This window comes from Osmerus eperlanus, chromosome 4 (assembly GCF_963692335.1).
Source record: "Osmerus eperlanus chromosome 4, fOsmEpe2.1, whole genome shotgun sequence".
Taxonomy (NCBI): Eukaryota; Metazoa; Chordata; class Actinopteri; order Osmeriformes; family Osmeridae; genus Osmerus; species Osmerus eperlanus.
In genome coordinates this window covers 16,242,135-16,256,485 of record NC_085021.1, presented here as the reverse complement: position 1 = coordinate 16,256,485, position 14,351 = coordinate 16,242,135, and the positions used below count along the sequence as shown (strand labels likewise).

General features: G+C 40.7%; 1 protein-coding gene across 2 annotated transcripts in view; it reads left to right on the top strand.

Annotated features, from left to right (window-relative positions):
• The window catches only part of espn (espin), a 32,342-nt gene continuing 17,991 nt past the window's right edge, over positions 1-14,351 (top strand). For both annotated transcript variants that reach the window (XM_062459516.1, XM_062459513.1), the window contains exons 1-7: positions 1-878; positions 3,072-3,265; positions 7,444-7,630; positions 8,064-8,246; positions 8,446-8,577; positions 9,494-9,725; positions 10,364-10,641. In XM_062459516.1, coding sequence (XP_062315500.1) covers positions 585-878; positions 3,072-3,265; positions 7,444-7,630; positions 8,064-8,246; positions 8,446-8,577; positions 9,494-9,725; positions 10,364-10,641 — 1,500 coding nt within the window. In that variant the 5' untranslated portion in view covers positions 1-584. The remainder of the gene's footprint in view (positions 879-3,071; positions 3,266-7,443; positions 7,631-8,063; positions 8,247-8,445; positions 8,578-9,493; positions 9,726-10,363; positions 10,642-14,351) is intronic.

Here is a 14,351-nt window from a genome sequence, read left to right as displayed (position 1 = left end):
TCGCCATCTGCGGGGACCGTGAATAAAGGATCCAGGACTATTGCCAGGAATACTTTTTGGGAGATATATTGTCTAACAGCTAATAAGTGTAACACAGTTGAACTATCTGAGAATAAAGAAGAAAGTCTTAACAAGAGGATGTATGCGGAATATGTCTATTAAACAGTTGGATGCGTATGGGATAAAGAAACTTGGCGTACATGTAGTCTGGTGTGGCGCTGTACAGAATTAGAAAACAGTAACAACAGCACCATCTTTTCTCAAAAAACCTAAGAATGTCTTGAAAGAAAGCTTAGTTGATGGTTTATGTAGAACCAATTTTTATATTTGTGCAGTGAAATGACTGAATATACATGGTTGGAGACTCGGCCGTCTCCTTTAAATAACTAGGTTATTGTTGTCCTCAAAAAGTATTTTGAAGTATTTTTTTGCTATGTGAGGCTACAATTCTCAATCAAACGAGGATCAACGTAGAAGAGACGGATATTTCTAGTTAAAGTCAACACTGGACTGATATAGCGTGAACTCATCTATATGGTGGGGTATTAAATATTTTCAAGGAGTTGCCGACTCGTAGCCAAGTCATGGTGGTGGAGCGGACACTTCTCGCCGCAAGGCAGGGGGATGTACAAACTCTGAAAGTGCAATTAGCGGAAAAAGTACTGAATGGTGATGTAAAGGACCTTCTGGGTGCCTCACCCGTACATCATGCTGCCCGGGCTGGGAAACTGACATGCGTAAGGTACCTGGTTGAAGAAGCTGGTCTACCGGGTAACAGCTTGGCAAATAATGGAGCAAGCCCCGCACACGACGCTGCTGCCACTGGTAACTTGGCCTGCCTGCAGTGGCTCTTAACACAAGGTGGATGCTGTGCCGTGGTGAGTCCGATATTACGCTGCAAATCTAGAAACTGTTGGCCAATGTTATTTTTATGTCTGCAGGTTTGTGGTCACTGTAGTAGCCTATAATCCAATGACCTTTAGACACACAACAGACTATCGTTTTGAACTACATTGTCTCTTGGCTAATAGGCCCAAGGCGTGTTCTACCACTGGTTAGAAGCAGGTTAATTTGTCTATATCGCCCTCAAAAAATGAACATAACACGTGAATGTTATTGTGAGTGTTTTAAGTTCGTAATATGTAGCCTACAGTCGTCTTATCACGTGCCAAGACTTAGATGTAGAAGTATTTTCAGTTGGAGCTGCACCTTGATCGTTCATAAACCTATGTGGCAGGTTGAGAGCGCCATACTGCCGTGAATTGTATCGCTCATGTCAGTCTTGAATCTGAAGTCTTCCAAACACACTTTATACGAAGTTAAATGATTGCATGTACAAATATTTATAGCATATGCCATGCTGGACAAACCAATATAAAAGTATTAAAAACTGAATTGAGGACCTGCACATTTCCCTCTGCAACTATTAGGCTAATTTTACCACTACATAGCCTATATGTTGTCAACTGTTTCGTAGTTCTTTGCAGTCCTCTGTAACTAAGCGAACATTATTTTAATGAGGCCAATTATGCATAAGCTTATGCAATGTTAATTTAGCATAATGACAGCATTAGTTTAAACTTTAAGTTTAGGATACATCAGTAAAGTGAAGAAACTAGTTCTTTAGGGCAACGTTTCAATTATATTCATAATCTTGATGGTCACTTTGTAAAAAGCCAAAGGTTATCAGTACTTACAACAGTTTTGTCAGAATCTTGTCATTTGATAGCAGGATTGTTTTGGATCTTTACAGGGTTTGAGAGGTACTACTCCTCAGGTATCAAACACGTCTTTTCTGCAGAGCAAGCCAAGGAAAGTATAGAGGAGAATCACAGTCCACTGAAAACTCCAGAATTGTGTTGGTGCAACATTTGTCAATACATTCTTACTTTTATCCATGCAATGTTTTTGCCAATTGACTTGGTTACATTGCAATAATAAACGTAGATCTTTCATTGCTACACAAAATGTTAGGATGATCAAGTTTAGAACTGGAGACATGAAAGTTTATAGGATTCAAACAATACTGTATTTCAGTGAAAAGTCTGAGTCTGGTCTAAACATTTAACATATGAAGATGATTATATTATTATCTAATGTGGGATTGAAACATAAAAACTTTTCTATTTGGTGTTCTTATTGATTAATGACTGTACAAGTAGCACTAATGACAAGTCTGTTTTAGCTCTTTGTTGAGCACATTTGTGGGTGTTGAACTTATGTTTGTGTATGCAATAGGGGTGGCTGCTTAACAACATATTTGGGACTGAGGGACGTAATTGATATAGTTATAGGTATAAACAACACCTTAGGACAGGGATAATACATAATCGGAGTTAAAGCATGGTAAAAAAATATCTTTGTTGTTAAATTAGTCAAATTCTATTCTCCAATAGGATTTGTCAATTCCAGAAGTTGTACTAACAACTCATTATCTTTTGATGTTTTGATTGAAAATTTAGTGAATAGAGCAAGTGCACCCTCCCCCCCTCTCTGTTGCTCTTTCTTACTTTCTCTCCCCCTTTTACCTTTGTGAAATTGTATCAAAGCAGGAGAAAGTGATCCCGCTCGGGCTTTGGGAGAAAGAATAGAGAGTAGGGATGAGTAACCTCTTAATGCTGGTCTTATTGATGTCATCAGTGACACATTTGCTAATTAATATTGGAGGTTAATATTGGAGGTTACCACTGCATCATGTCTTAGTATGCAGGTCTAAGAAGTAATAAGAGCCTCCATTACGATCACTTATCTTCATCATTAACCTCTGGGTTGATTGGCTGGGATGCTTTGCACAACACAACAAAGAACCCTTCATGCCTTTGACAGAAGGACATTTGCTCACATTGAATCGTATCTAGATGAATAAGATTGTCACAGTGGATGGTCTGTTTAGGGTTTCCACTGTGCTTTACAAATCAGGTATCTTATATGCTGTATGTGCTTGCTACGTGAACTTTAATGTATTTAGTTGGTTCTAATGCGGTTGAATAGTGGATTCATCCTTTATAATTTTCCCATGTGTGTGCCTCATCACATCCCCCTAATATTTGTCTTCTCTTTTCCCTTTACAGGATAGGGACAGTTCTGGAGCCACTGTTCTCCATCTTGCATCCCGTTTCAGCCACCACGAGATCACTGATTGGCTACTGAAGAGTGGGGAGGCAGACCCCGGGGTTGCCACGGACACTGGGGCCCTCCCTGTCCACTATGCTGCTGCCAAGGGAGACCTCCCCTCCTTAAGACTACTATTGGGACACAGCCCAAAGTAAGCAAACTAAGATAAAACTGATACACTATACACAGACAGCATTGTTATGAACCAGTTGTAACACCAACAGCATTCATCTGTGCTAGATCCATGATGGAATACAGTGTGGAGTTAAATCAGTTTTGATAAATGTATTTCCTTTGATAAACATCAAAGGCTAAAAGAGGCAGATTCTGATGTACAGTTGCCAATTAATTTGACCCTTTCTTTTTTCCAAGAGTTTAACAACTTATACAACTTTTTAAGCCGATTCCGGAAGAAAAACATCCAGAGGTCATCCTTGTGTGTGTGTGTTTGTTCTTATACCAGGAGATGAATGTCAGTGCTAATCACTGCTATGCCAGAGGCCCTGCACCTCATTGAGATAACACTGAGCCATATGTCCCCTATGATTGTTATGGACATAGGCCAGGGCATTAACAACACTGAATAGGCTAAACAAAGAGGTCAACTAACATTTGTGAGTTGAAATGTGTGAGTGAAAATATATCACCAAAACAACTAATCATAGCACTACATGATATATTGCAACTTGTAAAGGAAGATTTATGAAGGAAAGTGATAAAGTCTGACACTTTCATAACCTGTAAATCTCTGTTTTTAACAGTAAAATCATCCAGCTTACAAAAATAACTTCCACATGAAAGGAGAAAAGTAGACGATGGTAACATAGCATTTAGAACGTGTGTTGGTGAGCCAAGAGATATTCCAGAGATTACATTTGACCTATAATGTTGACAACCAGGGCTGCAAAGGGATCAAATAGAAAATAACTGAAGATATTCAGAATGAATGTTTTCAATTAGCAGCAAATATATGAATGTATTGGGGTCATAAAGCAATAAAGATAACTAACAGGTCTATGACACCGCCTTAAAGCTTAATTACGGAAAGTGCTTGCCAGCAGTCTCTGGGTTTGATGACCTGTGTGGTTAAAGTGCCAGTCAAAGAGCTAGCCTTGGGCCATGTGCTAGCAGGGGCTCCTCTGTTGCCCTGGTACATGCCAGACAGGTGCGTAGCTACTAAAAGTTTAATTAGGCTCAGAGACATGGTTGCTTCTGATAGCATTGTCCCATTCACTTCTCCCTTCCCTCCCTCTCACCCAGGCTATTTACCACTGTCTCCAAGGCGACTCACAAGAGCGCAAACCAGTGATAAGCTAATGAAGGAAACAAATACGTCTGAATTGAGGGTCCGCTTTCTAGAAGTTTGCTTCCTACATCATTTAAACAAGGCCTTAGCTGTATGCAGATATTATTCTTATGTCAAGGTTTATTACACAACATGACAAATATAAAATGACAATATCAGAAGGACCAAAAAATCTTTAAAGGATGTAAATCAATTAATGCTTGATTAAAAGCAGCTTACACATAGCCTGTTGTCCTGCTCACTAGGTTCATATAGTACATATGCTGTAGACAAAACTTTATCTCTTATCTGACAATCAGACAACTAGAAATGAGTCTTAGGTGAAGCATGTAGTTGAAAGATGGGTGCTCCCAGTGCCTTGTCACTTTACATACTGTACTTAACACTGGCTCAACTTGCTCTTGATCCCTCCAAATCACTTTTTGGTAGAAAGTTTATTTAGTCCAGATATAATCAATTAGTAAGATTCTAAATCAATAAACCACTTTTTCTGTTTGTGATTCATCATCTTCTGGTGAATTTACCTAATTTGCAGCTATGATGCAATGTTGTGTTCTCGCAATAATGTTGTGTACGTATTGAACTTGCATAAAAGGATTACAAATGTTATGCAACTGTATACAACTTTATTGGCCATTTTAATACAAGTGTCCAAATTGAAATGTTATCCCACTTTGTCAGGTCAAGTGTCTCTTCCATTTGTAAAAAGAGTGCTGAGGATTTATGTGCCATTAACATGCACTGTATTTAGCTGTCTACAATGTGCTTTCTTTCATGATGAAAACAGAAAGAGACGGATGCAGTTCTACACAGATGCATGTTTAGACAATGCCTACCCAATTTATGGGCCGGTTCAGAATAGGAGAATTGTTCCCTCATCCTGTCAAACCAATGTAAACAGGACAGTGTGCTGTGTTCTTACCGATAGTGTTGGTACACAAAAGGTTCTATGAAAAAGCCACCATTGAAATGGCTATAAATTCTGGGAGTTTGACACACAGAAAGAAAGGGGTTATGCAATCAATTAGCACAGATTAAAAGATTTGGCTAGGGCTTAATTGTGGCATGAGGTTGGGGGAAAGGCGTTACAGATAGACGTCCTGCTCCCACCATTAAGATTCCCAGACATGCTACCCAAAGGGTGGGTTTCATGAAGAACTCTCATCACAAGCTTCTGGGTCTAGAATTTTGCATTAGTCCTTTTCCCACGTCCTGTTCTCCAGGTGTATTTACAGCAAACGTGTCAAATTACCTTCTCTTAGGAGACCCTTCAGTTTTCCAGTGTCATGGTTGAATATGCATCTTCCTGCCTATGTTTTGGGCCATGCTTAATTAAAGTGCTCAAACATAACATTTATTTACTCTGCTGCTCAGTACCATGGGAAAAACTTTTCCCATAGTAGGGATTTTAATTATGTACACAGGAAAAACCATTGAACCTGTAATGAGCTTTTATCAGGCAAGATGCCCATTAGTGTGACAGCATCAGTTACTTTTGTACTAACGAAGATAAGATTGGTCTTTTGTTGCTGTGGCGACTGGGGAGGGGAGGGAGAGGAGGAGAATAACAGACAGTAGCCTGTGCTAGGACAATTTCTCAGTTAATGATGGATTTGAAAACCCACTTGCTTTGCTTGTTTTGAAGTTTTGCTGGTTTACAAGAAGGATGAGATATCACCTGTTGTTGCACTTTGTATTTCTACTGTTGCAAAGGGGAAGGTTCTTTGTAAAGCCCTGTGAAATCTACACCGGTTCTCCAAATGCACTTTCTTTATTGGAGAGTGCCAAGCCTTTTTTTAATTCAAGAGTTTTAAGACAGCCCTCATTGATAACAATGATGATACAACTTTCATGTTGTAGGCATCATTGTTGGCTTGGGTGTTCTTGAGTTTCTAAGTGTTGTAAATGTGAACATGGAAAGGGACAAATATGTTGCTCCCCTTTACAGACCCCAGTGTGCAGATGAGCTCCGGGCCACTTCGGTTACACTCATGAATGATTCAGCTGTCCACCCACTTCCTGGTGATAGAACTGCAGATTAGGTCCCCTTCCTATATTGAAATATTTAGGGCTTGCTTGTTTTGACCAAAAACATGTTTCCCATGTGTGATACTGATGTTCTATACGTAGTTGTTTTAATCATGTTTTCAACAAGTCAGAAAGACTATCAAACATAGGTGTTAGAGGCACAATGTTTGCATTCTGTGCTTAAACCCAACAATAGACCACGTGTTCACGGCAACAAAGTGTGATTGGTTGATTGTTGAGACAGATGAGTGCCAGCCTGGAGTTGAAGCCAACATAACCAAGAGATTTATAGTACCTGGGTTTTGAAACCGTTGGCAGCTTATAGTGTTACTTATTAGTCTAAAAAAACATGCATATCCACATTTAGCTTTAATAGGACATTGACTAGGATGGGGTTTTAACTTTGCCCTTGTAATCCTGTGAGTGTAAGCAAGGTGTGGTTATACTGGCTGTGCTGGCCTCATCTCCCCCCCCTCCCCCTCCACCCCCACTTTCAACTCCCCTCCTCCCTCCCTTCTCTCAAGTCTCCCTTGGCCATCATTGATGTCTCGTTAACCATAGACTGCAGGAGGAACTACTAGAGAGATAATCCTCTTAGGGGACTCATTGCTCGCTTGTCAGTCAGTGTCCAAATAAAGCAGGGCCTTATGGGATTTAGAAGGGAAGCACTTGTTCACTCCCTGACCTCCTGCTGTGACTAGAGGGATCTGGGACGACGGGGAAATTTACATTGGGCAGACTTTCCCAGAAAAGGAGGGGTAAAGCCTTTGGGTCTTTGGGAATGAACGGAAATTAATTGGCTCTGTGGAATTTGTTGTCTGTGTTTATTAAAACGCCTGCTAATGTTTAATTGGAGCATTTTGGAAAGTAAAAAAAAAATTCAATGGTCTCAAAAAAGGATATTTTTTAATAGGTGGTCAAGATATTGATAATGTTGAAAAATAAGGGATTTTACCAAGTTCCTGCTTTCTTTTGATTTTCTCACTTTCTCATAGTGTTGTCAACTCCCAAACAAAGAATGGTGCCACACCCCTGTACCTGGCCTGCCAGGAGGGTCACCTTGAGGTTGTCCAGTACCTGGTGAAGGACTGTGGGGCAGAGCCCAGCATAAGAGCCAATGATGGAATGACACCTCTACACGCTGCAGCCCAGATGGGCCATAACACAGTAATCGTCTGGCTGGTAAGCTCAGGGGAACCCTTTGGTCTGTAGTCTATAAACTAAAGGAAACCTCCACAAAATACGAATGACATGGTCACACTTACAACAAATAACAAATTTGCTTTAAAAATCATAAACTTTTTGTTCTAGGGTCAGTTTAAATAATGTGTGTTGTGAAGTCCAAATGTGAAGCCATAGTGGCCCTAAATTGCATTTAAAAAGTCTCACCAGAGTCTGTACCTTTATTGACTCATACAGGCTGTTGAATCATGAACGGAATACATTCAACTTAATGTACTTTTTTAACACAGATATATGAGTATTTATGTGTTTTTGTGGTAATATGTATGCTATTCTATAGTGCCATCACCTGGCAAAGAGTGATTTCAAACCCAAACTGTGATGTTGTAGCAAGTCCATGGCTTTGTCATGTCATATCCTGTCCCTCTGATAGATGAGCTTCACAGAGATCAGCCTGGCAGACAGGGACAGTGATGGTGCCACAGCCATGCACTTTGCTGCCAGCCGTGGCCACGCCAAGGTGCTCAGCTGGCTGCTGCTGCACGGGGGAGAGATCATCACAGATAGCTGGGGCGGGACTCCTCTACACGACGCTTCTGAGAACGGGGAACTGGAGGTACACGTCCGTTTGTGCCGCGTATTACTCCCAGCAGATTGTGTGGCTGGAGGGCTGGCGGAGTTTTTGTTTTTTCGAGAATGTATACAATATTTTCAATGTAAAATGCTATACTTTTAAGGCAACAAGCAAGCCTTTAATTGTGTCTCTTTCCATCTTGCTTTATCTGACCATTGGTCCCCTCCCTCCACACCACCAGTGCTGTCAGATCTTGGTGGTGAACGGGGTGGACCTGGGCATCAGGGACCAGGATGGCTTCTCAGCAGCTGACCTAGCAGAGTACAACGGCCATGGCCAGTGTGCCAAGTACCTGCGTACAGTGGAGAACATGGTAAGAAACACAAGATCCACTGATTCAATACTCCTTCAAGGTCAACCCTGTTGAACAATACCAACATTCTAAATTGACCCAAACTAATTGTGTATTGAGATTTTTACTTGTAGTATTGCAACTGCTGACCCCCACTCTGCTTTCATGTTCCATTTACTAGCTCATGAAACCGATGATGAAACAACACATTAAGAATGTGGAAACTAGTAACAATGGGCTGGTAGGGGAGCCAACATCTTCTGACTATCTCACCACTTCCTCTCCTCTAATGATTATAGTTGTTGACACCTTCCTCACTGGGGCCCTTTTGGTGCCCATGAGTGTCTGAGAAGTAATAACAGCTCCACTGGGACTCCCCAGGGTGTGTGGGAAACAAGTTTCCCCTCCCTCTGGTCCCCTGCCCAGGGAGAAGTGTGTACATTTACTACTGGTCTGCTGTAGAAGCTAGGAGGCCCAGGGATTGCTGATCAGCTGTGAGCTCTGTAATTAAGAACTCAGTAATGAAGCCCATAATGCAACTGGTCCGTTGTAGGAATTAGATGAGGCATGAGATAATGAGACAAATAGTTCAAAGGGTTTCCATGTTACAGCCTCTGTGTCAGCCCTTTGTCAATGTATCAGTACCATTTTATGTCAAGTCAGTTCCTTATATTTAAACCTATTTTAACTACACTGAAAGTGTTTTATGTAAATTAGCCTTACAAATCTTTTGAGTGTCACTTTAACTCAGATAATCCTCCTAATGATTCTTTGATATCTAAATTGTGGTTGCCCCTCAGAAGTTATTTTTCTTATACATTTGGTAGAAAATATCAATAGTTCTTTTGAAACAGAATCAGATTGAGCAGGTTTGGTTAGAGTCCTCCATGGTCTGCTACAACAGTTTTTAATAGAAATGTTACTTGTGGTCTCACAGAGTGTGGAGCATCGTGTGCTGTCAAGGGACCCCTCAGCCGACCTGGAGTACAACAAGCAGCCAGACTCTGGGCTTTCCTCTCCCAATAACACCATGCCCCCCTCAGTCCAGCCCGCACACTTCGACATCGGCTCACCCTCTAGCACCCTGTCCAACTACGACTCGGCCAACTCCAGCCAGTCCAGCACAGGCGAGAAGAGGAGTGGCTCGCCCCCCTCATGCCCCCCTGCAGGTCAGTGGACATGCATCCAAACAAGGCTTTTATCAAGGTCTACTCATTTTGCTAGAGTAAATCTGGCCAAATCATAGGTAAATCTACCCTAATGCTCAGAATACACTGTTTGGGTATTATCATATAGATAAATTATGTAGATATATAATGAGTAATGAGTAAATTGAGATGTGTAAATTAAACTTTGCGTGTGTATACGTTTGTTCGTCACCTCTGTGATGAAATGCTTCAGTCTCAGAAACAATGGTGGGAACTGCCCCACACTCATTGAAGTGGAACAAATTCCATAAAACTGTTTGCATTCCTTTGTGTAGTACTACAATAGCATGTCATTCTAGTGCTGCTCTCTAGTGGTAGATCATTGGATTCCACAACAAACATGTTACATATCCTTAATGCTGTTAGGTTAGAAATCTTTTATTTGTCAACATGTGGTACACATGTCACATACATAAACAGATTTCTAACTGAACAATAGCATTCAGGAAAAAACATGTAAAAAATGTTGTTTCACAGAAATTTGAATCACCAAATGAGTAACAGTTTTTATTTTCGGTACTTGAGTGTTTACATATTGCAACTTATAACTGACATGCCCATAGTATCACCTATCTAACAGAACAATGTCGTTGTCACAGGACAGTCAGAATCGGCCATCACAGATATGCAGACCTACATGGACATGCTAAACCCAGACACTCCCAAAAAGGAGCAACAGACTAGCTCCACCCAGGCACAGCTCCCTCCCCCTCCATCCTTCCCTCCTCCTCCACCTCCTCCCGACAACCATCAAATCCTGCCTCCCCCACCTGGCTACCCAGCCCCCCAGCCACCTGAGGAGCAGGTTTCCGCTGACATCTACCTGAAGGTGAAGAGCAACCTGAGGCACGTGGACAGTGACGCTGCTAAGAAGGAGGTAAGGCTTCCCCAGTTCCTCCTCAAGCAGTTTGGATTAAATTAGTCACATACACTATTTTTTATACTGTACAGCTATGTGCCTCACATTCAGTTCCAAACAGTATAACCAATTTCTTACTATTTTTATGACCTCAATGACCTCTATCTTAGTCCATTATCAACTATGGTCTGACAGAATCGACATTGTCAATTTCAGTGAATTATTCAGTGCCACAGCTGTTCTGATGTTGCTTTAGTTTGTGAATCAGCAAGAACATATGGTCGTGCCTTCATAGAGGGTGGGATATCAGTGGCAGGTTTACTCATCTATCCCTATCCAACTCAGTACAATCTTGAAATAGCCCTGAGGATGATGTGCTTGGATTTGGGTAGCAGTACCACAATGTATATGTCCTTACCAAAGTAAAAAGGTGGACTGGGACCCAATAGAGAAGGATTAGGGTCAGGATTTGACACTGGTCTTCTGTCTCAGTATTATCTTAATTGTTTGGCAATTGACTAGACCTTTATGTGATTAACTAGACCCTCAAGATGTGGATGGCACTGAAACAGTTGTCCCCATGGTACAGTTTGATTGTCTCACAAACTTGCAACAATGAAGATACTTTTTGGAGATACATAACTTTGAGACTTAAAAAAAAAATCATAGCAAACTGGGATCCAAACATATTTGGGTATCAGGGTGTTTTGGTCAAGATCTGGACCATGCTCCCTGTTGCGTCGTTAATAAGTTTGGCTAGCCCCTCAGTGTAACAATGTTTTCTGTCCCCACAGCATACTGTTCAGACAATGTTGTTATTGTGCTTACCAGGCTAACGAGGATCCTCATTATCATGACAGGTCTCCTCCTTGGGTCCTCTCATTAATGTTGTTGATGGGCCCAATGTTAATTCCACTAATTGCTTTGGCCACATCATCAAGTGGACTCAACTCAAATTGAAAAGAAACTTAATGTCCACATTTTTCCATGTCCAATCATATACTGTAGTATGTGGTAAATTCCCTAAAACCATTACGAGATTAAGTTACTAGATGCATATTGTTGGCGGACCCCATAAGCTTATGTTCAGTGAAATAGTTTCAATAAAAGTCTATATGGCCATATACTAGATATCATGCTGTATATTATGTTAATAATTTTCACGTGCAACATTCTTTGCACTTGGGATTTGTTTCCATATTGTATTTCAATATGAATGTATATTTGTTTCTTGTGTCTTGAGGGGAAGGATATTTTAATGGGTGACCCTGCCCCTGTCACAGCACCAAGGTGACGAGCCCAGGGTACACCTTCATTAACAATTCAACGCATCCCTGCCCCCTCAACCCTGCACAATGCACACTAAGGTCCTCTTAATTGTGTTTGAAGGAGGAGAGGAGAAAGCGTAAGAAAAAAGATCGGTGTGCCCTATAGCTGTAGGGAAAAGCAATCTTCCCTGAGCGCTATAGTAACACCACAGTGCAGTAACCTTATCCTTGGAAACTGCTGATCTGATCTACCAAAATATCCAATCTGTTGAGTCTGCTGATACATTATGGTTACTGGTTATGTTGTCCATGTGTGTTCTTGCCGTTTTTGCAGTCGGAGTTATTTTTAAGTAGTAACGAGGTTACAGTTGAATATAAATAAAAAATGCATTTCAAATGCATTTCATCAAAGTGTGTTATTATTGAAAGGTGCCTTTCTGCAGCACTTCATAACAGGTGGTCCACTTCTCAGGGTTTGCATGAATTACTGTCCCACCTCATTTGTCTGTGTTTGTTTTGTAGCAGGTGATGTCTTTTGTATGTATCTAGCCATTCAAATAACTTTGGTCTACCATTTACTGTATTGTGGTAGATTTCTTATCATCAGAAATAATCCAACATGTAACACTAGTATAGCCCTTTACTCCTTAATTTATACAGTAGGATTTCAAAACAGTAACCAGGAATATTCTAATCCGTAAGCCTGGGAGATTTTAGTGTGGACAGCCATTGTGAGTCAGAGCTTCACTCCTTTGCTCAGCACTTTGCATAAACAGCACCTAAATGAGTTCAACTGGACTGTGATTGGTCAACTGGTTGGCAGTGATGTCACCACTGCTGCAGTGCAATAGGTGTGCTTTATTGATGAGGCCTGTGGGTAAAGTGAGAGGCCAGGTAGAGTGACACAGTAGCTCAGGGACGTAGGGATCTGATGACGGTTACTCTCTCTGTGCACTACTGGGCTCTTGGTGAGGATCTGTCAAGATACAGGAGGACCGTGTAAGGGGAACTTTGACGGTAAGTTGCAACTGTGAAAGAGTTGGATGTCTATGGGGCTGTTTTGGAGCTATCGAGGTGTTGATGGGATCCCTCTGGTAGTTGGTGCCACACTGATATACTGGACAGGTTTGGTTGATGGTGGCTTGGACTCAGTGATGTTGCTTCATTCCATTCATGGTTTTCTTGAATGTAGTGTTTGTGTCTTACATTTGGATGGTTCTGTGGCATATACTTTTCCTTCAGTTGATCTGAGGATCAAAGCACGTTTTTCTGTATCCAGTCCAAACCTCAGACTTATTCAAAGCTAGTATATTTAAATGTATTAGTTTAGATTATTTGAATCTCTAATCATCTGCCTTACACATACGCAAGTCTACAATGTGTTAACCAAACTTCTATATAGCTTCAAAACCCAAGTTAAACAGGGTGAGACCTAGATCAGTGTGGTGGGATTGAGAAAGTTTGAGGAAGGTTATGAATAAGTGTGAATGTGTGTGAGGGGGTTTAGATGATTAGATTGGTAAAATAGCTAGGCTTAGATTTGTAAAATAGCCATCAGCCGATTTTAGTGCCCACTTCTCTGGAGAATGAATCCAAACCATATGTTGCTGTCCAATGCACCAAACAGTGCTTCACTGGGTGCTTTGGGACCATGTACGCAGAAAAACCATAAAGCATAACAATGCAAAAGGCAAGAGGTCACAGTATCAATAGACTACATGCCAGTTATTTATACTAGTGAAGGGGGTACAATTGCGTAGATGTCTTAAGCTTTTGTCTTTGTCCCATGAGAGGAACAGAAAAGGATTTGGATGTAAATAATTACATTTGCAGGTCCTGCCAGTTTAGATTTGAAAGGCAAACAAGTGTTTGAATTAACAATGCCAAACAGCTTTTGTCAGTGTATTTTCTTGATAAGATTGGACTTTTTATCTACTTTGCCATGAATTGTCATGACCTTTTACTTTATTTACTTATTACCAAAAATGAATTTTATGTGGTGAGTTATGGTTTGTAAAAAGTAAAAAAATAAAATTACAAAAAATGACCACCACAAACCTAGCTCTACCAATGCTCAAGCAATGTGTTTCATGATGTATTTTTTTGAAGTGCAGCAGACAAATATAGACAAAGTTCTGTTAGAGGTGTAATAGCCAACAACATAATATAAAAAATAGAAAAATACATGGAAAGCCTGGTTTGCTCATCTGACATTAGGTTTTTCATGTCAATGTAAATAATGTACCTTTGCATTAGGGAAATTAACCTGAATGACTGAACTCTTCCTTTGTGCACAGGAAAAATTGAAATGTTAAAGGCTCATTATATCTAGAAAGCCTCTGTGGCAACTTGGTAAATGTATGAACTGTATGGATGATGAACAAATACTCCATTATACAGGCTCTATCCTCTGCTTGGTCACCAGGTGGCTGACATGGTAGTCAGAGCAGGAAAGTGACA